The 26532-nt window shown below is 36.2% G+C and overlaps 1 protein-coding gene across 1 annotated transcript in view; it reads left to right on the top strand.

The window, feature by feature from the left end:
- Positions 1–26532, top strand: part of ANO10 (anoctamin 10) — a 121997-nt gene that overhangs the window by 19344 nt on the left and 76121 nt on the right. The window contains exon 11 of the mRNA XM_084202838.1: positions 1582–1710. Within this exon, the coding sequence (XP_084058964.1) occupies positions 1582–1710 (129 nt within the window). The remainder of the gene's footprint in view (positions 1–1581; positions 1711–26532) is intronic.

The raw sequence follows: 26532 nt of genomic DNA, 5'->3' as shown, positions 1-26532 counted from the left end.
TTTCTGCACAGCCTGAACACTGTAGTCTATCTAAACAATTTCATGGTAATAGTACTGGGTTAAGCATTTTCTGTCCTCACTTGTTTGTCCATGCAGTCATGCTGCCACCAGCTATTTTGGGGCCTGTTGAGTGTGCTGCATCAGTGAACTGATCCTGACCAGAGTTTTCTGGAGTGACTAGATTGCACCCAGAAACTTAAGCATTCCATAATAGCAGCGCTTGATAAGGGAATGTGATAAGGTTGGGGGACTTTTCTAGGAGATGATTCATATTCTAGTTTTATTTAACAGGTTTTCTAATGTTATGTAATGGAGATAAAGGGTGCAGTGAACTAATGGATTATTCAGTTTGGAGGGGTTGTAAATGTTATCAAATGAAGCAAGTGAGAGGTGAGAAATTAAATCCTGAAACCTCAAGTAAAACATACAGTAAAAACATGCAAACAAAGGATTCTGAGCAATGTTATTAGACAGATACATAGATATTAATGAAGGGGACTTAGAGATGAAGTCTTTTAATAATATGCCATTAAAATGTGTGAATTATAATCTTGATTGCATTTTAACACAGGATGTACTTTCTCAGTCCAGATCTATGCTGCCAGCATCTTAATGCCATAGCTGCATTGACCAGTTTTGTAACCACCAGAATTATCAGGCTGTGGTCATAAGACACAAGTATAGCTGCAGATGTATTAATAGCATTTTTTTTTTTTTTTGCTGAGTAGTTTGTTTCAATCAAGGGAGTAGGCTGAAAAATTTTAACATTACTACAGTACTGTAATTTTGTTTTATGGTGTCATTTTTCAACTAATGGCAGAAATGAATGTGCTTTGTGAATTAAAAATAACAACTTTTCAAGTCATTAATTTCATATGAGGAACAGGAGCATTTGCTGAAAGATTTCTGTTGAAGGAGTACTGGAATTATTTTATCAGGTGAGCTGAGTCACTAGCTTCTTGTCAAGGAGAAAGTTATTTCTGCTAATTCATTGTGACAGTCCTTACAATTCTGTGCCAGTCTTTCTCATTGCAGACAGGACCTTGGAATAAGTAACCATTATATTGCAATGTAATTGTTAAGCTGTATTAATGTTTTCAGACATTTTGTGGGAGCTCTGTAGGCAAGAGCTTCTTAGCTCTTGTGCATGTATTTAAATGTAAATCTGTCAACAAATCTCAAGTGGTTGTGATTTTAAAAAGGCATTCTGAACCTTTTCCTCTTAACGTTCAGACAGAACCTCCAAAGCTAGTGTTAGGACTACTACTTCTACTACTTCCTCTTGGAGTTTTGCACTTTTTCCTTTATCCTGAAATAAGTTTGTTCGGGAGTACAACTGTCGATGAGTGCTTGCTCTTTCATGCATTCAGGTTACAACCTTGTGGTCTTGTCAAGCTGATGAGGTCTGGACTGCTTGCAAAACAAGTCCTGTGCCGTAGAATTCAGAAGATAACAGAAAATAAGTTAAACTAATAGGTCTTCTGAGGCTTTAATGAAGAGAGAGGTATGCAGAGCAATTTGGGGACTAGTAAGCTAGAGGTAATGGTCATAACTGTAAATATTTTTTTTGTTTTATTTCAGTTGGCCTTTGAAACTATGAGTGTAATATCAGTTGTTACTAATTGTATACTGATTGGAATGTCTCCAGAAGTGGATGCCCTTTTCCCAGACTCAAAAATGGACCTTGTTCTGACTGTGGCATTGGTAGAGGTAAGTCTGCCTTCAAAAAATGCATGTTGTTGCAAAGAGCCCAAACACCAGTGGAAATGATAGCAGGAATTAGACTTTACCTCACATCTTATATTAGAAGGAAATTAAGATTTCCCTATCAGAGAAGTGTTTCAAATTCTTTCTTTTTGATTTCTTTCTCTTCTGTGTTTTCATTTACTGTGAATGCTGTTGCCATACTTTCCCAAGCATTCCCAAGATACCAAGCATTTGTTGCTTCATGTACTTCAAGTTTTTAGTAGTACTATTTCAAGAAGCAAAATAATCACGTTTTTGTGAACTGTTTATTTCTCTGCTTGGGTTGTGACCCCAACATATCTTAAAAAGACTTCCTAGATAATCTTTATGGATGTATCCTGTAGGATTTATCTGAAGCAACTATGTGTCATGACTGTAAATATTTGTGATTGTAACAGCATTTGGGTTTAATCTTTTCCTCATTCCATGTAGTAAGTACATCAGTGTCATTCCTTTTCAGACATGGAGGGATGACTGTGGGTATTTTACAGAACTGATATTGCAGGACTTTCCCCTTATAAATCTTTCCTTCTGGGCTTTCTTGTATTGCATTATCTTGACTTTTTCCATTATTTTATTTTGGCTTTTAGAAACTGCATTACTTTTGTCATGGCAAAAGGTCTGGATTTTGTATGTGTAGTTACAAAAGTGCATCACCTTACAGAGGTGCATCAGGAGCATATATTTCTTATTTGTTCATTTTACAGGTATTAAGTGTAATGCAATGAATTATGAGCTTGCTTTGAGTTTTATTTTCCAAGCCTTAAGGTTTGCAGAGTTAGCTGTAAATATGAATCATGTCAGCTGGTTGGCTGGAATTTGCATCTACAGGCAGCCTGATGCACTCTTCTATTAAGCACATGTGGACATTTACATTAACAGTGAGGTGTAGTTTTAATATAAAACTAATTTAGCAAGTCAAATGTAATGATATAGCTCATTACTGGACAACATATCTAGAGAGGTGATATTTTGAAAACTGGATGAGTAAATGTAAGCAGTATGGATTTCTGACAGCTCAGAGATGGGGCTGTTTTTGCCTTTGCTTGCTGTGTGTTAGACTTTTATCTGTTTAAATCTGAAGCTGGCTATTTGATCTCTAGGCAAACCTCTGTTTCTTGGTAGACCAAAGGATAATACCAGCATTTTTCTCTAAATTTAAATTCTGTTTATATGCAACTCTTTAGGGAACATGAATTGCAGCACAATAATTAGGTAGCTCTTGGAACTCCTTAACATTGTATCACAAATTATCTATAAATACTGTGGAAAGGGAGATTCAGAAAACAAAGGGAAGAAAGTTTGGACGGAAAAGGTAAATTAGTACTGAGGGGAGGAGAGGGGAAAAATGTTGTGTTATATAGAGAGGCAGCTTTAGTGAAGACTACCAATCTATAATTATCATTGCATGAAGGGACTGTTGGGGGCTAATGCTGGACGAGCCAGAAGAAATTAAATGTATTAATTTGGTTAAAGAAAAGTCAAGTTTTCTCTAATTATTCTGCTTAATTAAAAAAACCCAAAACAACCAAACAACAAAACAACAAGCCATAATGCAGTGGTCAGAAAAGATCTATTTAAAAAGTTTTAATCAAAAGTATCCACTTGATTATTTTTTTTATGGTAGTTTTTCTGTTACTACCAGCTATGTATTGTATGAGAAAACAGAGATACAAAACAAACATGTGAGTCTTACAGTATGTTTCTGGAGCATAATGAGCTGTGTGATTATTTTAGAATGTTGTTGGTTGGTTATAAGCAGTTTCAAAAGTACTCAATGTGAAATGTGAGACTTTTGCTGTCTCCCTAAGGACATTCTTTCTGTACAGTTTATTTAACATCTTCACAGGTGTGGTGTTTGGGGTTTTTTTTGTTGGTTTGTTTTAGTTTTTAAAAGAGATCTCAGTTTTTTAGAGAGAGCTCAAGTCATACAATATTGCAAAAAGTTTCATAACACAAATTTTGAACTTTCTAGAGTCAAAAATAGTTCTCCAAAGTGAAACAGGTTTTATACAGAAATTTAATTTTAAAAAACTATATGAAAATGAGCACAGCAAACATGAGTTTTATTTATGTTGAAAATCGTTTCAATTGTGTTGACAGTTCAACGTGTTCTTAGTTACAGATTTTTTTTTTTTAATCAGAAGTTCTGTTGTACATATTTCAGGTTAAAACATTGACTACAAAAGGTTCAAAGAAAGGAGGATTACTGGATGCTGTGGGGCTATGAACAGCAGCAGTATAGATTTATGCCATCTTCAAGGGATGGGCATGTTTTTCCTTTTGCTTCCTGTGTATTTACACCCATCTTACCTGTTGCACTGGGACTTTCTTTTACGTGGTGCTGATGAAATAGATCAAGGAATTGGTGTGGGAGAAGCTGTCTGACCCTGTCCACTAGGGAGCAGGGCAGGAGCAGTGGTGTGTGGGACACACGCAGCAGTGCTGTGGTAGGTTTGTGCTGGATTAAGTTTGCAGGACTTCTGCACCATTGAGCCTTTCTACTTTAAGTATCACTTAATCTACAGAAAGATCTCTGAACTATGAAAGGAGCACAAATCTCATGTATTGGCAGTATTCCCATGCACCTTTACTCTGTTTATGATTAAACTCTGCATTTCAGTTGTAAAGAAATATTCAGGAACAGAATATATTACATTAAACTTCTAGAACAAACCTGATGCATCTAAAGTATGTCATTTTCAAGGCAGAAAAAAATTCAGATGTGTCAGGGTGTTGATAGAAAAGTGTTTTAGATCACCTAGCAGAGATTCAGAAAAACATGATACAGGTGAGTTATTTTATTTTCTGATGTTTACTGCAGGTGAAGATGAACATTTTACTGTGTGTTTTCACTATTTTGACAGCATCTTGGCAGGCAGTTTGAAAATGTTAAGAGAGAAATTTCTTTGAGTTGCCTATGTGTATTTTCACATGTTCTATTGATGGGGTAACCTACTTAAATCTTAGCTGGTTTTAAGTATTTTTATAACTCTATAGTAACTGAGACTCCAGTTGAGTATTTATATGTCTGTTTGATGCAAAACTAAACAGAAAAGCACTGTTGCTGTCAAAGCCAAGCACAGGTACTAGTGATGTCCTGATTTTTTTGTTCTTTAAAAAAAAAAAAGCTAGTGCTTTTTAATAATACTAATATTCTTCAAATGGAAACAGCTTATATGGCAACACTTAACACCGCACTACTGAAGTAACAAAGAATTGTATGTGTGATATTCTTGTAAGCATTCGTACCCAGCCCCTCTTGATATATACAAAATATTTTTTTCCCATTAACAACTCTTTACTCTGTTGCTGTCTACATTTTTTGTGGGAATATTGTATTGTGTGAGCAAAGTAAATGCTAATTAGAATACCACAGGATAAAATATTACCAATTTCAAAATAATGGCAAGCATTAAAATAATAAAATATAATAATAATTTTTAAAGTACTAAACCAGTCATTTTTTTTGAACAGTTGACCTATTTTCATCAATTCAACATCTGCTTCCATGGCAACGTGATTTGAACCAGGAGCAGAATGATGAAGCTCCCCTCTTTTTCTTATGGATGGATGCTAACTGAGTGCAGCCAGTGCAGTTTTCAAACAAAAAGAAGTAGCTTAATGCCCTTAAAGCAGGAAACAATAAATCCTTGTTAACATAATTTTAAAACAGTTGTATCACATTGAGTGTTTAGTTATTTAGACTTCACCATAGACACATAATTCTGGTGTGAATTCAGGTGCAAAGTAGGACATTCCAAGCACGTGTCTGTGCTTGTGCGAAACTGTTCAACATCACTTCTGACTGCCTACACTGATTTGAACCACAAAAAAGGAAATAACTCTGAAGGAACTTGGTGCATAGTTAGGGAAGTAGGTTAAAACACGTGTAACTTTAATTCTGCAGCGTTTTTTAAAATTTTTCCTGCAAAAATTGTTGGCAAAGAGTTTTGTTCCTGATGACCGTTTCTTTTTAATGTGGACTCTGGTAAATTTAAGGAATGCGAATTAAATCAGTGTCGGGACTGCTCTTCAGAGTTGAATTCAAGAAATCAGTTCTACTCTTAAGTACAACTCTTAAGCAGTCATTTTTCCTTCTAGCAGTACATCAGTAGTGGTGTTTTGAAGCAGCAGCTATGAAGTACAGCTTGTCATGAATGTGTCCTAGCCTTGAAAAGCAACTCGTGTATCCAGCCTTGCAGTGTAATAAAAGAATGGAAAGCTTTTTTGCAGAAGTGCACTTAGCCTGGATGTTCTACGTCACATGAGGGATTTGGGAATTAGCTTGGAAATACTAAGTAGTAATGAAGGTCCTTCTTGATAATGGTAATATAAAATCTGACATTACCATTTAGAAACATGATTTTGAGAAGAATGTAATCAGCTATCCTGTAGATGAAAATGACGACCTTTTGCATAGGGACGTGGGTGGTGTATTTGTAGTAAACACGGCTTAAACAGTTGGTCTGTGTTGATTTAATTTCATGGTGTCCTCATAAGGACATAGATCTTTATCAGCATCATAGAAAAACCTGTATTGAAAACTCGCTCCTGTAAGAAGTATGGAGTAGAATAAAGGAAGTAATCTTTTCTTAAGCTTTGGTTTTTCTGAGTGAGAAGGGGCTGATGGTTGATTTATAAGAGGCTGGAAAGGCGGAATCGTAGTGTGTCAATAAAGCTGATTGAAAGTCAAAGTGATTGAGAGTTGCCTGGTATACAACTTTTCTTTAGAATTCCATTTTATTTAGTGTATTTTTTCATCAAAGGCCTCCTCGTATAGATTAGAAGCTCTTTGAGCTTCAGCTGAACAATCTTGATGTAGTAGTCTCAACACTCAGTCAGCTCAACAGTGAGCTTGACGGTTGTTTCTGAAATGGTGTGCCAGAGAAACTGCAAAAAGCTACCAGAGTCAAACAGTTTGAATTCAAGTAGATGACAAGGTATATTTGTCATCTGATTCTAAGCATCATTGTACTTTGCAATCTCCACAAACTTGAAAATCAGTAAACATTGCATCCTGAGTGCAGTTGAAGATCTTTTGAATCCACTTTCCGAGCAAAAGCAAATGAAGGTGAATTGTTATGTCAAACGGAAAGTATTTCCCTTTATTTTTTTTTCCTTTAAAATTTCTTAAATGTTTTGCAACAGATTTCAGTGCAATCTGTTTTCTCTTGGTAAAGCTGGGTAATTTTGTTTTTTACAAAACAGTTCTGGTTGAATTATTTCCTGGCAGTAATGTACGCAACTCCATTCTGGCCAGGTGTGAGGCATGGTCCTGCGTGGTGTAGTGTGCTGCATGTGTGGAGCAAACAGCTTTATTCATGTAGAACTCATGAGTCTGGGATTTAGAACATATGCTAAATACACATTTATCTAAGGGCCAACTTTAGCAGAAAAAGAACTGGGGAAAAATGCAGAAAAACAGGCTGCATCTGCATACACATGCATGGATCCTTTGATACTGGTGGAATTACAGAAGCTCTAAGGTTGAAGCATAACAGCTGTGCATAAAGTGGTGTTTTTGCTAAATTATTTCTGTATTGTTGCCAGATACTAACATAGGATACAGGAGCTGCAGAGTTTCACATAGGGATTTAAAGAGCAGTATGGGTGGAAGGGACCCCTGGAGATTATTTGCCCAAACCTTCTGCAGGACCCTTGATTCTCAATGTCCTTATCAAGATAAGCTAAGACTCGAGCACTGCCAGTGGGGGAAAGTCAACCACTTCTCTGGGCAGCCTGGTCCACTGTTTAATTGTTGTCGTGGCAAATAATATGTTTTTTTTTTCTTATGGGAAGACAAGAATTTCTCTGGTGCAACTTGGTAGCTCATGACCTCTTGTTCTGCCACTGTGCAACTTTGTGAAGAGGGCACCTCTGTCTTCTTGAAAACTACCTGTTAGGCACTGGAAGAATGTGATTAGATTTTACCCACCCACCCAAGCCTTCTTTATCTAAGTGTAGCAAACTGAGTTTCTTCAATCTGTGCTTATGTCAGGTTTTTCAACCCTGTATATGGCTCTCCAGTAGGCCCCCTCCAAATTTTCAGTCTCTGCTTTCCAAGATGTCAGTGCCACTTAAAAAAAAAAAGTGCTTTTAATTCATGCTTATCCCCTTATGTCTTTCTGCTAATTGCAGTTACTATTCTTTCTTTGTCTTCAATGTATTTGCTCTTTAATCAGAGAAAATAATTTCTGGGAGTGTTAGGCAACTCTTTTAATTTTCTTACTGCTGAATGGCAACAGTCCTGAGGTATTTCTCTTTCTATGTGTTAATTCTTTTTTGTGGTACTGTGTTTTTTCCATACTGGCATGTATGCATATATAATACATTTATAACCTGAGTAGTTTGTCAGTTTTCAGATATAACTTGTTAGGTAGAGTATGTAGTGGTAAATATTTGATGTGTGGTTTCATTTTCTTCCTAATAGTTAAGTGTATTTGAAAAAATACTTGATTATTTACTTAAAATGAGAAAATATTGATTAGGGGGTTAAATATAAATCTGTTTTTCAAAAATGTTTCATGGTAGAGTGAAAACCTTACTGACAGCTTTATGGTTTGTTTTTTGGAAAATACTTGGCAGTTTAATTCATCAAGTATTTTATTTCAGTGAAACAGACTTCCTAGCCAAGGCGTATCTATGCTTGGACACGGTGAAAATGGGAAAACATAGGAAAATGGAACAATGCAGCATTACTGATGCTGAATATTTAAAAAGGTTAATACAAAGCACTAGTGATATCAATTAACACATTGTTCTGCTCTAGAATACCCTACCTAGAGTACCTCGGGTATTCTAGAATACCCCACCTCAGCTGCAACATTTACTTTTTATATATATAATAAATCATATCTGAAAGCCCTCTTTTAAAAATTGAATATGTATGCTTTTATTGTTAATACAATGCAAAATAGTAATTTGATTTTTTTGTTCTCTGCTAGACAGGTAAGCCACTGCAGTTTATTCCTAGAATTGAAATTGTGAGACATAAAAATAGTTGGATATTTTAGCTTCAAGCTGGAACCCTGGCAAAGACTTCCAGTAGTTGCTGAATAGCCTTGGCGTGAGACTTAATGAAAGCTTCTAAAGCTATAAAGACTATGTCTAAAGACTTAATAAGTTCTGCTGGTTGTTTATTTTACTGTTTGGCAATATTTTACGAGTAAAAATGAAGTCAAATGCCAATGCATTAATTATTCATATTAGATTCTTGAAATTATAGGTTTAGTTTTAATATAAAGTGAAGAAATATTTCAGATAAGTTATTCTTCTATGTTACAGGAACAGATTGTTCTCAGGGTTTTTTTTTTTCTCACCTTCAGATGTGGGTAAAGATTAATGGATTTGTCTGTATAAAATTTTATAAATGTTAGCTGCTTCAAGAAGCCTCCTGGAACCATATCAATGAAGTTAAAAAAATTCCAGTTTTTCTGTTTGTACATTACTACAGATTATATTTATTTGCAGAATCAGAATTTATCACAGATCTTTTTATTGCCATCTACTGGTTCTTTTGAGATATTAATTCTGATTTAGTGATGATTTTTTGGTCACTCTAAATAATAAAGCTTAATGACAAAAGTGTGTCAGAATGAAAAACACTAAAAAATTTGAAGATCTTAATAAGTTCTGTTCCATAGCTTTCTGCAAGTATAGAAGTGAAAATGCGTGTCAACATCTATGATTAAATAGTCCAACAGATTTTTGGAAGTCTCAGAGCTTAAAACAGTATTTTCCTATTTGTGACTAATTTTCTTTTGTTTCTCCTTATTTTCTGTTCTTCACTCAAACCCTTCAATTTTCAGGTTCTCAATTTGCTATGTTTGAGATTGAAAAAATAATCACAATGAATTGTGCTCTTCAAACTGTATACAAGCTCTGAAATGGGTTGAAAAATGGGCACATATAGTAATGTGTAGGACAGCAAGAAATCAAGATACTGCATCAGGTTTTTCAACCCTGATAGCTGGAATGTGTTAATGTATTTTACTACTGTGTCTGCCCCAACTGGAGCATTTTGACAGTAATGTTCATTCCTTGCTGACACAATTCAGAATGTGATTTTTATCTTTAAAGAAGACAGTGTGCAAAGGATGACTGAGCTGGAACAGATCAGAGGTCTTTATAGGCCAGGATCCTTTCTGCAGCAGAGGCCAAGGGAAGAGTAAATTAGTACAGCCAACTATGTAGTCATGCTCTTTCAAAATTAATTCCCAGAATCTGGTGATTTCCAGTGTAACCTGTCTGATAACTGAAAATGATCTGGCCAGAGCTGCCTGGGAAAGTGCAATGCTTTTATACAATGGTGTGCCTCATTTTTCAAAATAATTGGAATTATACTCTAGTAAAATGCTGCTTAAGCAGCTAATGTTGATATACTTTTGACATCATAAGTAATTACCATATGTATTGGTTCTACCCTGGATTTTCATAGGTTTTCTCTGTGCTTTTTTTTCAATTGTCTTTTCTGTCTGAGAAGCATTTTTAATTCTTAAGTTGGATTCTGTGAGTGTGGTTGTGACATTATAGTGAAGGTTAAGAGCACAGGAAGCCTTCTCACTGTGAGAAAACCTTGTAGATGTCTTAGTAGAAACAACGATAGCAAAAAGGTAATACTCTCTTCTTGCTGTCATCTGGGTGATGGTACAAAGGGAGCCACAAAGGTGTCAGGTGCTAGTTAGCTAAAAGATCTGAACTTTGCAGAAGGGTACTTCAGTGTTCCTTCAGTAGGAATCAGAAATGGTTGTGTCTGAGCTGGTGCCATTCCTCATGAATTACTGTTATCTGGTACATACTGCTGTATTCCTATTAGGAAGGTTGGATGGGGGAGATACTGTAGGAAGAGAGCACATTTCTTAACTATGCTAATAAGGGGTTCAGAAGTGTCAGCCTGGAAGAACAGCAGGAGAAGACAGAGTAAGAATATTTTTTCCTGTTTCTTCTGGGATTGTGCAAGGATGCCAGAACGACAAAACTTCAAAAGGGAGGATGAATAGAGAAGAGATCTTTGCAGGCAATTACAAGACATTTTAGAGAACTCTCTAAGAATCAGACATTCAGATCTCTTTAAAACCCACTTAGTTTAATATTTCCCACAAAGAAGTTTCCTTTAGTGTGTAAATATTTCCAGCTCAAGACTGAATATGCTGAGTGCACTTCCTTGCTGGCAGTTGGAACTTGAACGTCCAGACAAAGGCCAAGTTAATACCTATTAATATTAATTGTTTACTTTCCACTTGATTAGGGTTAGTAATTGTTTAATGACAAGACAGAGTATGAACATTCAAAGCCTTCTTGCTTAGCCACCATTTCAAGACTAGCTTAGCATTTCATGAAGCTGAATTATTTTTGTTTTGTGAATAATGTATTAGTTTATTCTCTTAAATTATTTAAATAATTCTTAGCAAATGTGCTACCCGTAGCTGCCAGCACATGCCTGAATAATGGCTTTTCCTAGGAATCTGTGAATAGGTTAGAGCTATAGGGCTCCACTGTAGATCCATTTATCTCTGATGCAGTTTGCAGCAGCGTTACTTTGTATTGTTCTTACTAGGAGTGTTCCTTTTTTAGGGACTGCAATGTTTTCCTGTGTCCAGGAAAAGTTTTTTATAATTTCTTTGTCTAACAAGTTATGTTTTGGCTGGTTTGTTTGGTTTTTAAACTGTGCGCAGCATTGGGCAATAAATATACTTTGTCATTTGTATCCTCCAGTCTTTAAGAGCAAAAATTAGTGGCTTGGAGCAGGTAGGGTAGAAAATGTGGGGTTTGCAGCTGCAGCTGGAAAAAGAGATGGATAATAAGAAATCAGTAAAACTGACTATAAATAGCAGGAGAAAGCCAGTCTAACATGTTGGAGCCTCTGTATTGTTGATTAGATATGAATACCTCTTTACAGAAAGAGATGTAGTAGTGTTGCTCACATGTTTCCTAGTTAGAAAATTGCAGGAAAATTTACCTTTCTTGTACTAAAATTCTTTGCAATAACTTCTGACATTCTTATTTGGAGTTAAACCTTCTGGATCAACTTTCAACTTTGGTACTCATGTTGTTGACTTTTTTACATACCTGCTCGGTGTTGTAAACATAATTAGTAGTCATTTATTGGAAGCTTTCAGCATGAGTTCTATAGTATTATATTTTAAAATGAGTGAAATTTGTTGCTATAGTTTTTACCCTCCCAATCCTTTTTTAAAAAAAGCTCTGAAGCATCGCTTGCTGGATTTATGGAAAAAAAAATCTGTTTGCTTTGTTTTGTTTTTTAAATGCCACCTGGCACACTTAGATGAAAACTGATTTTGGAGCTCAAATTGTGCAAGAAAATGAAGCACTGGATTGAAAGGCTATAGCAGAGAGTTTGTTGGGGGTTTTTAATAGTCTTGCTGAAAACACTCTATTAAACACAGGCTGAAGATGGTCATGAGTCATACTAGAAAGTAAATGTCAAAAGAACTGGGGCTTAATTACTTTATTTGTGCACTGAATTTTTATCTTACAGTGGAAGAAAGTGTCAATCCAGATTTTCACTCTTCTGATCAGAAGAAATTAGTGGAATGATATGTAATTTTCAAAAGGATTTTTCCTGTGTTTTGGCAGTGTGCAAGCTGTGAGGTGTATCCTGCTTTTTTCATGCCTTGAACAGTCCTTTTGAAATCGAGGGAGATTCCTCATGCTTGCCTATAATTGGCTAAATCTCTGCAATGAATTGCACAAAGGAGATACAGGTAGATGCTGCTGAGAATTCATAAACCATAATATGTTTGATCAAGGTTAGTTTTAGTCAGAGGATTTGTTGCATGATGAAAAGTGTGTGTGTATGTGCCTGGTATATGGATTATGGATAAACCAATGTTTATCCATAATTAGGGTATCTTTTATTTAACTTGCAATATCGTTTGTGATACTGCAGTTAATCTGCATCTCTGCATATTTTGTATTTTTTCAGAAGTTCAGAACTACTGAAAAATCTGAGTCAAACTTGTTTTAGAATCTAGTGAAATGAGAAAAAACAGTTTCTTATAGGAAGTTTTTAGATTTTTTCTCCTATAGCTTAGCAAATTGTTATTGAATTAATTTTTTTTTTGTTCTTCTAGCTTCTAAGAGTCTTTGTTTAAGAAAAATTATATACCAAGAGTGGTTTGTAACAGAAAAATTAATACTACATCTTGAATTATAGTATGTTGAAAATACATGGAAGTATCAGTCCACATTAACATTGGTTCCATTTGGCAGTCCTGCTTTCTGTGTAATTTTAGTAATTTCAGGATGAAGTAGGAGAAATGGGATGGGTATTAGTGTGACATCTTTCCAGAAGTCTTGATGCCAGTTTAACAAACTAATTCTGTAGAAAATTATTTTTAAAAACATAAAATGCATATGTAAGCATGATTTGAGGGTGAACTCCTTACATGTGAGCAAAGGAGTCCACAAAACAGATTATAGAGTATTCCTGTCAGTCCTCCTGTTTCTGTTTCATTCCCTGTAATTAGAATAGACTGTAATGACTTCTAAATTCTGTCTGCAGCCTGTCCTTTAAGAGTCAAGAGCACAGCTGGAAGTGAGAATGGGATGTAGCCATATTCCTCCCCAAGGAGACAGCAGGTGGAAAAGGGATACTGGTACTATTATGCTAATGGCTTCATGATCTGGTCTGCCATAAACTTGGAAGGTCCTGTCACAGCCAAATAAAACTGACTCTGGATATGTCAGTAGGAATGAGTGGATCTTCCTCTTTAGGATATGTAGTTATTTTGGTGCTTATCTTGGCAGTTACATGTAGCACAAAACATACTGGTAATTTCCTGGGTAGTAGTGAGACTGCAGTTCTTTGCCAACTGGATGGTATTGTATTAGTGTGAATGGAGTTGCAAGTTCTGAATTTTCTGAGTGTGGGTAGAGCCTTGTATAATTTTGTTGTTCTGTTTTTATGAGTTTTGCAAATTGATCAGGCTTTCCAAGCAAGCTCAGGTGCTGTGATGGTTACACCAAGACCTCAGCTAGCCTGAGAAGTTAACAGCAATGCTGAAGAAGAAATATTAGGAGTACACCTCCTCATAGGGATGCTCTGTTACAGTATTTTAATAATTTTATTCTGGTTTAAATCTTTAAAATAAGAAGTTTTGAATGCACTGAGTTTTAAGCCTGTTTTTCATGTCCCCTCCCCTCCCTTCCTAACTGTTCCTGAAGGTGGGGTGAACAACAGTGTTGGCATCTTGCTCTTCCTTCCCATCCTCCATGGAGATTAAACTCTGAGATTGATAGTATCTACAGTCATGCAATTTAAGTACAAAAGAATTTCTGCAGCAAAGGACCAAAAGCTGTGTGTTGTAAAATGTATTCTGAAGCTGAAGTGTAGAAGTATATACAGCTTCAGAATATATATACAACTGTATGATGTATTTTATTTCACACTCAAATTTTAGCTAGGGAGGCTAAATGTGAGACTTGTCTTTCTACCCGAAACTGAACAAAAAGGAGAAGGGAACCGGGTTTCCTTTGCAATGTCACATTGCATTAATAATGACACCTGCCTCTTGCTTTGCTCAGCTTCCCTCTGAAGACATCTGAGCTGCAGAGATCTAGTGAATGATAGGATATAGTCTTGGAAGCCATAGAAAGGGACAGATGCTTCTTTTTATCCCACAGACTAATTGTGGCTAATACGTAAAAAAAAAAAAAATAAAAGCTGTATTATGGATTCTTTGGAGAGTTTTGGGGAAGACTTAAAACTTTGTTGACTCTGTTTTAAACAAAAGATGCCTCCTCTCTTGTAGTTTTCTCTTAGTGCATTGCCTGAAGGCACTGCCCTCATACAATTATACTGATGGATTCTGCTGGAACAAAAGTGTCCTTATGCATGTGTATGCATTGTATAACACACAGTGGTAGCTTCAATATTTTGGCAAAAAAGTCAAGACTTAGAGATACATTTATGATAAATTTTTAGATTCCTTAGGCCTACTGCCATCTGTAGCTATAAACTGCACCTTTACCATGGGTACCTTTCTAATGTGCTTTATATTACAGGATTTAGCTACATTTGGAAAACCAAATGTGTCAAAATCATTCAGGGCCCGAGAGGGCTACCTAGTGTTTCGGTGTGTAACTCAGAAAAAGCTTCACTTTGACGGGACAGGGCTCAGGTATGCATCATTCTCCCTCTGCTTCTTTTTACCCCTTTTTTCATCAGGAGAAATTGAGGGTGGCTCTTTGAAGATGGAGGAGCTGCATTACCATGTAACAGCTCTGCTAGTCTGGCTGATTGGGGAATGAAGGTTCAAAATGTTTTATAGACCCTGCCTTAAGTTCAGTGTATCTAACTTCAGCTGCTCTGAACCCAGGTCATGCAATCTTGACCAGTAAGGTTGCTGACATAAGGGCTTTGAGCCTTGCAAAGTAAGCTATTTATGAGCTTTCTCTTCTTGTGATTCACGAATTTTTAACCAAAATCTCCCAAGTACAAGTTAAGCTGGTTAATACTTTTAGCATAGGAAAGTATTTAGTCACTGTTCCTTTCATAATCACTTTCCAACTGCTGTTTTCTGAATCAGATGAACTTATGTCTTTAAATTTCTCCTCACAGATCAGTTATTTCAAAGTACTTGATTTTGTTGTCACCAGGGTTGTCTCTGCTTTTAAAATTATGATACCTGAAATAAGCTACAAGTGCACATATTTCTGAGTATAAAAAAGGTTCAGCTACATCCTGTGTTGTATGTGATGCTCTTTTGAGCATGTCAAAAGGTTTTTTGTGTTCTCTGCAGTAACCTTGTACTGAATATTTCTTTTTTCCTGAATTAGTGATACGCATCTTATAATGTGTAGCTATGTTGTCTTGTTCACTGGGACTGTTTCCTCCGTTTTTAGTAGGACTGTCATTTCCGTTTTTCAGGATTGCTGAATTCTAATCATGCTCATCAGAGCACTTGGATTTCTCCTTGCTTGGTATCATATATGCAGCTCTCAAGCGAATTTTCCTGTTTAATCACTAAAATTGTCAGTGAAACTGTTGAACTGGAATCCAGTCCATTGCAGATCTTTGTAGGCCCCCACAGAATAGACATTCCAGCCTAATAGTTGCCAACGGTTACTATTGGAAGGCTTTTTCTTCCAGTCATCTGTGTGTTTTCCTATTCAGTTATTTGGAGTATTTTGAAAGTGATACAACTACTGTCAATCTTGTCAGAGTAGTTAACATTTACTTTTATTGTTGCTTCTGAACCTGCTTTTCAAGTTTATGTGTTTTTGCACTCTAGTTTCGTTTGTGAATGGTTTTGCAAGGAATTTTGCGAGGAAATATATATTAATACTGAGTTTCTAGCTGTCACGTTGCAGCAGAACATGTGATTCATCCTCTGCCACTGTTCTCTGAATTAAAACCATTTACTGTTATTTCAGGGCATGTGCATGATAGGTGTAAATCACACAAGAAATGTTTAAATGAGGCCAAAAATTTAATTTGTTGTTGTGTTGGTAGAGTTTTGTTGGTACTTGCACTTCCAAAGAAGTTTTCCATTTAAATTCTACCTGGTAGGCTTTAGGCTTGTCAAGCTAGAAAGGATAGGGGTCTGTTCTGTGAACTGATGGTGCACCATGATTCCCTAAGCTCACCTTTACTCAGAACAGAAAGGGGGTCTGAGCTGTTCTTAAGCAGGCGGTGTTTTGTGGAAGGTGATTAGTGACCTCTTCCAGCAGAGTCTCCTTCATTATCCCTGCACTGAGGTTGCAAACACACCATGGTACTATCACTGAGCTCTTGAGTCATTAAAAACATCTGGCCAAACAGATAATTCTGTTTCATTAGTACTGCTAAATATGTGGAAATATGTGCCAGTACAGAATCACTGTTCCTTTAGACTGTTTTTCATGTAATAACCATTTGTTGCATTGCTGTGTTAAATTTTAAGAGAAGTATGTGGTTGAGAGGTTTATGCCCATGCTTGCTTAATATAAAATATAACTGTTTTATTTTAAAACTAGATAGCATGTTAGTCTTCTGTTATGAAATGTTAGCATAATATTTAGGAATTTTTGACAGTGTTAAGTCTGGCAGTGTGTGAAGCTGAGTTGCTTCAGATAAAGCATCTGATGCATTGGCAATGTTTGGCCAGTTATAATGCAAATCACTGCCACAAACATAGGTCAACATAGGTGGTGGTTTCTCTTATCAGGTCACTGACTTGTATTTAGAACTAGAGAATAATTATTCTTAGGGAAGGGAAAGGAAATTGAGTAGCTTAGAATGAAAAGAAAACAAGCATTCACTCATGATTTTGGTGATCAAAGGGTTTAGTTAAGTGCTAGTGTGTGGTGGAGTTCATTATCTCTGTATTGGCATACTTCTTAATCATAAAATCTGGGGAGTTCTGTGACATTATGCTAAATTTGTTCTGTACCTTTGACAGTTCTATTCTGTGTTGATAATTTTAGTTTTATCTCTGGATTCAGTAACAAAGCCACCACTCATGCCCAAGATAAATTTTGTCATCTTCAGTGAGTAGCTTTCAAAAGTGGTTATAGATGGACTATTAGTGGCTCGCCTTTAGTTAGGAGGTATCATGAGAGTAAGATTTTTGTCCTGGAGAGGGGGTGCACAGAAACTCTGAATATGGTGGGTGTCACAGTCGTTTTACCACTAGAGGGCTTATTTGTATAACAGTGAAGATTGTTCGGGAGAAGGGTGCTTTGAGACAGCTTTCTGATGCTTCATACGGTCCAAGAAAAACAGATGGAAGTGTGACGTTCAGGGGCTGGATATCAGACTACAAAGTCAAGAATATAATGAACTAGCTAGTTCTAAATTCAGAAAATGAAATGAGATAGTATCTCAATCTGCAACTAAACATAGAGGCTGATTAGAATGAAGAATAGATTGGAGAAAATGAAGTCAAATGTCCTGTCAAATTGTATGTTTTAAGAGCTTTGCAGTTTATTTGACTTCTGCTTAAAGCACCTCTAACAGAACTATGCATTTTCTGGGCATAAGTTGCATTGTCTTTTTTTCTACTTTTCTTTTGATTTTCGTCACAGCTGAACATTTCTTCATTTTTGCAGTGCATGCTAGCGTGTGTGTTTCCTTGGGAATCTGCTTAGTACGGAATGTGCCTGATTCAGGGTGCCAATGAGAATCCCAGTACAAGTGTCCTCTCTTTCCTTTTCATAGAGCGTGAGTTGTAATGGCAGAATATAACATCTCTTTTGGCACTTTCCAAGAGTCTCTCTTTTGTTTTGAAACATTGCTTGGCAGTTGCTTGGCTTGTCAGTACAGAATCTGTGGAGACAGCTTTCCCAAAAACTGCCACTAGCTTTGGATTTTTGCCTGCATATGCACTTAAATTAATTTCTGCAAAACTACAGTTCTTGGTCTAAGTCTCTCCTTTTGTTTAGATACTGCAAATTCTATTTAATGATTCTTGAAATGTGCGCTTGTCATTCCAAGTTTTATGTCTGTCATTAGATAGTATGGAATCCCTAATAAAGACAGTGCAGTTTCATATTTTTCAGTAATCTCTAGATAAACTATGGTGGGGTTTTTTTTGTTTTGTTTTTTAATAAAAGGTACATACAACTTGGCAACAAAACAATTGATTATATATATTGGAGCTCTTGCTAGTGCTGGAAGTAGTTACACAATGGAGAGTTTAAAGGAAAGTTTGGCAGATTATCCCCCTTAATTTTTTTTTAAGGCAAAATTTGGTATTTTGAAACACACAAAAAGGAGTAGTTGTCTAGTCTTTACGTCCATCTTGTTCACCAATGTTTCTTTTCCAGAAGAAAAATCTCTTTGCAAGTCTAATATTCCACATCACTAGAAAACAGTATTTCTGTGCAGATAATGCTTTTCTCATTGGTGTAGTGGTTTGGTATCACAAATACTGTGACCACAGAACAAGTGGTGGCATGCATCGCGTTTCCGCTCTAGCTTGGCTCGTAATAGTTGTAGATAGATTTGTTTTTTTCTTTTTCCTCTTCCTGTTGCCCAACTGTTTTCAAAATCTGTAGACAACAGTGACTTCTCTCATAAGTATCCCTGACAGCTGTAAGACCCAGATGCCAAGTTCTGGCTCTCAAGCCTTGACCTGCTTTTGGGCTTCTTTTCTGGTCTTTTGGCTGGCTCCTCTGCTTGTTGCTGGGGCAGCTGCAGAACCGTCTCTGGAGCCGATCGATGCAGGGCTGGCTCATTCTCAGTGTGATTCATTGTTGCTGATGCCACTTCTCTTAGACTCAGCTCAGGGAGAATTATGTTTACAATATATTCCAAGGGCAGGAATTCTTAAAATTCTCAAGTTACTGTGATTAAAAATACTGACTTTTAAATTTTCTGACTGTAAATAGAAAATTTAATTCTGCTTTTCTTAGAAGGAAAAACAGTCTGAATATTAGTACAAGGCATAAAGAACAGTAATCCTCTATCCTTTCATGTTTTTGTTGGCACTAGCTTTCTGGATAGAAAGAGTGACAGTATTTTCATTGTATGAAATATTTCAGTGACTTTGTAAAGAGCAAGTTTGTCTGAGACATGTTCAAAATGTCTTAAAAGGAATGTGCTTACAATTTGAGGACCAGAATATATTGAATGTGTTATGTATTCATGGATTCAGTATCAGTAGCTATGCATGAAGAGTGTCTAATCTGGTTTGGAAGAGGCTCTGTAGATTATTAAAGGGAAGAGGAGAAGCAAGTGTGTCAATACATGGTGCAGGGCCAGGTGGTATGTCTAAACCTTGTTTTAGACAACTGGAATTTATGAAAAATAAACAATTTTTTTTTTAATCTCAGGAAAATGTAAAGTTTAATGACCAACAAAACTACTGAAATTAAGTATCATTGAATTCCACCTCAGAGTAAGAATATACAAGTCAATGACCATTGACATTGGAGGTGAAGCACTACCCATGTCTTTAGAAAAACTAAAAAGCAGGACCAAAATCAGCCCTTCAATGAGGATTACATGGTTGCATGTTGGCAGAGGGTGTGCAGGGTTTTAAGAAAAGCTGCTGTAACTAGATAAACATACGGAGAGGTTATCTCAATGCCTGTGGTTGTATTTCAGAGCAGGAGACAAATGCAAATGGAGGTTATACAAAAAAGAGGTACTAACTTGCTAAATATCTTCAGAAATATACACTATAATTTACACAACTAAATTAATTCCATGCTGTAGGTAGTTTTTAATTTTTTGCTACTTCTAGTGTAAACATTAGTAACAAAAAAATAGAATAAACTCAATATTGTAAATGCAAATGCCAAGATTTTATTCTAAGTGCAATTCAGAGCTGGTTTAGGGCTAGTGATTTTTGTCTCTTAGTGAGTATACAGTTTTGCAAGACCTTGAATGTTAAAACTTACCACATTGACAGTTTTCTTTCTATTAGCCAATTAAAAGTATATGTTCCCAAACTGAAATTCTGTCCAGACCTATCTCCAGTTCTGAGATGTTCCCTTAATAAAGTAAGCCTTCATCCTCTGCCTTCTGAAAATCTTTGAACATGGTTTCAGGTTTTGAATCTCTGTGTTGGTGCATATTTGAATCTAGGTTTCAGCTCTGTCTATGAAGACATGTAGCAGAACACTGCCTTTGTTTTGCACAGGAGAAGACTTTTTACCATTGGATGCCATAAATACTGGGTATTCTTTGAAAACTTTGGGTCTGAGATCTGAGGGGTATGTTCTGTTGTTTAAAGTGGTTTTGTTTTTTTTTGTATTTGTGCATTTTCATCCCAGTGTTATTGCTTTCTGCTGCCTACCAAAGAGCATTAGCAGCCATTTTCAAATGTGTGCTTTCCTAACTTTATATAAACTTTTCTGCCACTCTGTGTGTGTGTGTGTGTGTGCTTTTTTTGGTCAATGCACATTCAAACCCCCAGTGAGCTTGAAGCCATCCTGGCTGTGTGCAGATTTTTACCTGATAATTTCCTGCTTGAAGGATTCACACATTGTAAGTGAAGGTACTGATTTGCCTGGTCCCTGCATGATGTTTTTATTTCCTGGTGAATTTCCCTGTTGCTTGATGAAACTGGTTTCTTTTAGAATATTAGCTGTAAATACCTCAAATCTACTAGAGAGTATCTGAAAGAGAAAAAAATTAAACTTTTGCGATAGGGTAATCACAAAGTTTGATAATTAATTGCAATATGCTTCCTTGTGTGCTTGCAGAGGAGAATGATCACTGTAAGGGCATCTGTTTTTTATACAAAAATAATCAATTGATACATGATAATGTATTCTTAAAATTGGTTTAAACCAAAATTAAATTTCAGTATTTGCAAGTTAGGAAACAGAAATTGAGGGATGGGGTTGTTTTTACTAGAGCTCAGCAATAGTCCATGTATTGGTGGAAGGAGAATGAGGAATTGAAATTCCTTATTTATCTAACTTAGAACGAGTATAAATGTCTCATTTGGGATGTGGTCAGTTTTCTTCAGCTAAAAGCTGTCTTCTTCCATAGAACAGAACTCCTGCCCTGTGTGATCAACATTATTGACTTGTAGCTCTGGCTCTCTTCCCCCAGCAATAAGTCTGTAGGCAGATTTCTCTTTTTCTGGATCTCACTGAATGTTTCCTCTCATGTTTTTCCACTCCTTTGCCAGCTTCCCTGCTAATCTGTTGTGAGAGTACTCCTATATCCGTATCAGTCAAAAGGAGTCATTGTAAGTCATGTGTACTTGCATATCTAATTTGAAATGGATCAGGGGTCGGTGACCTTCAAATTCTGTAAAGGTTGTCTTTCAGTGTATTTCCATGTACTGTTAGAAAACTGCTATTAGAAAAAGTTGGAGAAGGCTAGAATGCCTAAATGCATAGAAGATGTATAGTTACCATCCAGTGAGGCAAATGCAGTGCATGGTCCAGGTAATTTGCATGATGTTAATGACTGGGAGTAGCTGGGCATAAGCAGGATAGTGAATTTGATGTGTATTCTAGATTAATCCTCAGAATTGAAGTTTGCTGCTGCATGGAAATAATTTATTACAATGCCTTTTCATATGTACTGATATTTTGTAACTTTGCATCAGATCTTCGAATGTGGCACTTTGACAATGTATTTATTACAGATGCAGTTTGATCATAGGTTTGAATTGAAACTTCTGTGTGTTCAATGCAAATACTGGAAATATTGGGTCAAATGAATACACAGTCATTAAAGCATTCTGGAGTTCCAGTTTCAGTATCAGAATGATACTGATCAGTAGAAATGTGTGCATGAAAGGTCCTATGCAGATACGTCATGTTTGTGGAGAAAAAAAAGAGGGAAAAAAGTTTGTACAGTTCTGTATAAAAATGGTTATTCAACCTGTTTTTCCCATACTGATAATCTGTGACTTCCCATTTAAAATTGTATGCAATGTAATTGAGCATTATGTTAAAACTCTTAATTCAGTTGCATAGCTATGGTGTTATTCCAAAGTAGCGTACGCATATTAGTTTAAATAAACTGCAAAAAAAATCTGTAAGACAGATGTGTATATTTCCAAGCTGATGGTTAATTAGGCAGGTTAATAAAAAGGAGAGGTAGTATGTTTACAGCTTGTTAGCAAAGTGAAAATATAGCAAGTGGGATTAAAGAGCCACTTTATGGGACAGAGCTAATTATGAAAATGGAATTTATAATGGGAAAGATAATTTTATAGTCCACGTGTGAGTTATCTCCCTAAAATATAAGCTGGAAGGATTCTTTAAATTGTATCTTTCATTTTTTAAAAAATTTTATGAATGTTTACTCAATAGATTTTTTTGTGTTAAAATTTTCTAAGTGAACAATGCGCATCCATTACTGCGCATGTTCTGAGTGGTGCTTGCCTCTACAAATACAGAACATATTCTCCACAATAGGCTTGAAAGAAAAAGTTAATGCATTGTCATCGAAGCATGTTCTTTTTGAGGGTACTAAAGAAGATAATTCAAGTGAAGCTAACAAGCTTTTGAAGCTTTTGTCTGTTATTTCATATACTAATTTCTAATGTGTTCTAATATGAAAAAAAAGTCTTGTTTTATTTAATGTATTTTCATGTATATTAATTTTTTGTAGCAATTGTTCTTCAACTATTTCTTCTGAATGAGCGTCTCTGACTCCTTCCTGGAATACCTTTGGAAATTCCTAATTAACTGTATATACTTATAACTGTGGTCCACATCAGATAGCTGGAACAATATGTATCAACAAGATAGTGACTTGGGTTTATGTTACACAGTTTGTGCATCCAGGAACACAACATAATTATCTTTGCTTACGGTGTTACACTGCACACGATTGTTCATTATCTTTGGTCAGTAGAGAGTTATTTTTTCTTGCAGATAGAGTTACCTCATAGCTCTTTCTGCAAAATAACTTGGAAATGCAAGATGTGTAAGAATATATAGTTAAGTGAAAGCAGCTTGTAGGATTAAGTTGTTACCATGCTTCTTTTTAAATAGGTTGAATAAATCAAAGTGTTACACGTGTCTGTACCTCTGAGAAAAGTAATGAAGTGAGAGAAAGAAAATTTTACTAGACAACTGCCACTACCTCAAAACTTGAGAGAGCTGTCTTATTTTTATTTTAGATAACCTGTTCTGTGTTTTTGTTGTTGTTGTTTTGTGAGGGAGTTTTTTTGTTTAAGGTTTGGGGAGTTTTGTGTGTGTTGTTGGGGTTTTTTTAGTTGATTGTTTGCTTTTGTTTAGGATTTTTTGGGATTTTTTGTTGTGTTTGAGTTTCAGCCTAAAGGAAGTTAAAATGGTACAAAATTATTTGGTTGATATAATTACATCATTATGCTACATGAAATAAAATTCTAGCAGGCCTTCAAAGCAGCCTGATCTGTTCTTGTATTAGAAATAAAAATATTGGCTAGGAATTATACTGAAGTAACCCTAGTAATATGAATGTGTATGTTATCTCATTGGTGTCACCTCTGGATTAGGCAAGCTCTAAACATTTATAAGATTCATTCCATTGTTTTGGAAGTTGACCCTTCTCCCTGCTCAGAACTCAAAACAGTTTTTGCTTATTTATCATAGAGCTTTAAATTCTGTCTGTGATAGCATTTTAAAAGTATTCAGAAACTTGATGGGCTTTAGAAGTTCCTTAGTATTGTTTGGGAGATGAGGATTTTAGACCAGATCAGCATTCAGTTGTTAAATGTATTTGAATTTTGATAACTTTTGGAGGGTTTTATGGAACACACTAAAAGGAGAAAAATAATGGCATGAAACAACAACCCCAAACTGTTTCAGTCTACCAGAACTGTGAAATCAGTTTTCAGAAATACTTTATCTGTAGAATTTTTGAAAAACAAAGGCAGATTATTACACTTTTTCCTTTTGTGCCTCCTTAGATATAATAGATAATTTGCATTCCTGCCCACAGATGTTTCCCCAGTGACAGGATGTTTGGGCTGCAGGAAATAAACTCAATGAAAGTTGACTTAAAATAGCTTTAACAGCTCTTTAGGATCAGTGACAACAGAGGTGTGATGCCAGAATAAGCAAAATAATGATTTTTCTCGATGGAGAAGAACGAGTCTGTAATGACTTGAAATAAGTCGTCTGAGAACTTAAACAGTTCTCACTCAATACTGACAACTTTTTTAATACTACACTCAAAAAAGGACCCGTTTCACTGTTACAAAGGCACGCTGGCTTGCAGTACAGTAAAACTAAGTGGCAGATCCTGTGAACCAGTAATACATTTTAAGTGAAGAAAAATGTTTTAAACTTGGGTTGAAGTATGTAGGGATCCTGCACACATTGTGTTATTATATCAGCAGTTGGGGAAATTGCCTAAGCCCAAATAAATGGTCTGACAAAGACCAGTGTTCTGTTTAATTTTCCATTTCCAGGAATGTTTTCTTCTTTTCAGTTAAAGTACGTGGGAAAATGTGTAATGATGGGTTTAAAATTTGGTACAGGTCAATTAATTTATTTCTTCTAATTATCTATTACATACTCATCTTGTGGTAAACAATAAAGTTCTTGTGAACTTGTAATACTCTGCTTTTATAATGCAGCTGAGATACTATTTTAAATCCCAACTGTGGGAAGCAAACTTTGGAAAAAAAAATTACATAAGCAGACAGGATGTCATTTGCTCTCCTTTTCCTCTGCTTGACACTGAACTGGCTCTGCAAGTCTCCTGTGTATGCTCAGGAGTACTTTGAGCCAAATGTTTCAATATTTATATCACATGCAAGCAAACAAAAAACTGGCAAAACAACAGAGATGGGAACCCCAGTGGGGTTAATTTAGCTTCCTCTGCAGTTCAGATTTAGTGTATTTATTTATTAAAGCACGGTTTGCTCTTCTTATCTTGACATCTAGAAGATACTTTCAGAACAAAATCATAGTTGTGCAAATCCATCTATTTTTAAAGGAACCTTATGATGAAACAAGAGTTGCTAGCATCAGTGCTGTCAAAGTTCTTTAGAAGTACTTGCTAATAGTTGTTGCTATTTTTGGGGGTTTTAAGATGTTGTTAGGATGAATACCTCAATCAGGGATGCACGTTATGTATACAGCAAATTTCAGGGTTAAAAAAACCATTTTGATGTAAGCAGTTTATTTGGTCAGTTTCCTTCTAGTAGTGATGCACAGTGACCAGGCTGCAAGGAATAATTGATGTGTTTTCAACTAAGTTTTTCAAAATGTTTAATGAATGGAAAGACTAAGCCTAAGATATAGACACAATCTCTGGAATGAGTGGTTCTGAAGAAGCAGTTTGCTTATAGGAATGCCGTGGGAAATTACCATTATCCACATCTTTTCTTCTGCACCTCTTTCCAGAGACAGGATGTTGGATGTTTCCACACTCTGTTATCAGTAACCCAGTAGGATTTATTTTCATCACCTTCTAAAAGCAGCTTTCATATTTTTCAGTTTTGAAACCACTATCAAAGGGGCAGAGTAAGGGAAGAAGAGCTAGTCTGAGGAGACCCAGAAGGTGAGGGCAAAGATACAGCTTCTCCCCAGTATGTTTTCTGGATGATGTGCAGTCTGACACTGCTGTCAGCACTAACTTCTTCAGTGTGTATTGTCCTAGGCAGGTGGGTTTTTTTCATGGAGACTTGTGCAGACAGAACGAAAAAATTGCACCTGTTTCAGTGAGCAGAAACCGTCAAAAGAGGAACAAACTTGGAGGGAAGGACAAGAAGCCAGGGGAATCACCATTGTGCTTCTGCAGGAGCAGCTATCTTTCCCCAGACTGTTGCATTGAGCAAAAACTAAGCACTATGGGTTTGAGAACCCTAAGCATTAGTGCAAAGTGCCTCATGACAAGGGAAGAAGCATTAACGTGCTCAGTGAGATGCATCTGAGAACAGAAGAGAATTTAGGCTCTCTGGGGAAAGGCTGGGGTTGCTTGGAGATGGTAGGATCTGAGTAGGATGCTGTGCAGAAACATTGGGTAGGAAATCTTTCTGAAAAGTTGTGGAGTCTGCATTTTCTTATATTTAGCTCTGAAGTCCTCAGAATGTGTGAGGCTCCTCCTGAGATCTCAAAAAGCACACTTCCAAGCCATTTTCTCAGTCTCTGGTGTCTTCTTGACTTTTGAACTTTGTTGGCATGGCTCTGTTGCTATTTCTTATCAATGACAAACTTGGCAGTTGTTGTCCACTGTGTTCATGAAGTCAAAGGCACTGGTTCAGGAATAGGTTGTCACAAAAGCTGCGCAAAGTGCTTAGAGCAGTTGCTCAAAAGCAATTGCATCATTACGTGAATAGGACTATGCAGAGACTGCTTCTTCTAGTATGTTTATGTGCATAAGGAAATGGATGCTAAAAATTTTTTTTAAAGTATGCAAATAGTGATTTG

The sequence above is a fragment of the Fringilla coelebs genome (assembly GCF_963513975.1).
Source record: "Fringilla coelebs genome assembly, chromosome: 1".
Taxonomy (NCBI): domain Eukaryota; kingdom Metazoa; phylum Chordata; class Aves; order Passeriformes; family Fringillidae; genus Fringilla; species Fringilla coelebs.
This window is presented reverse-complemented; position numbering and strand designations above follow the sequence as displayed.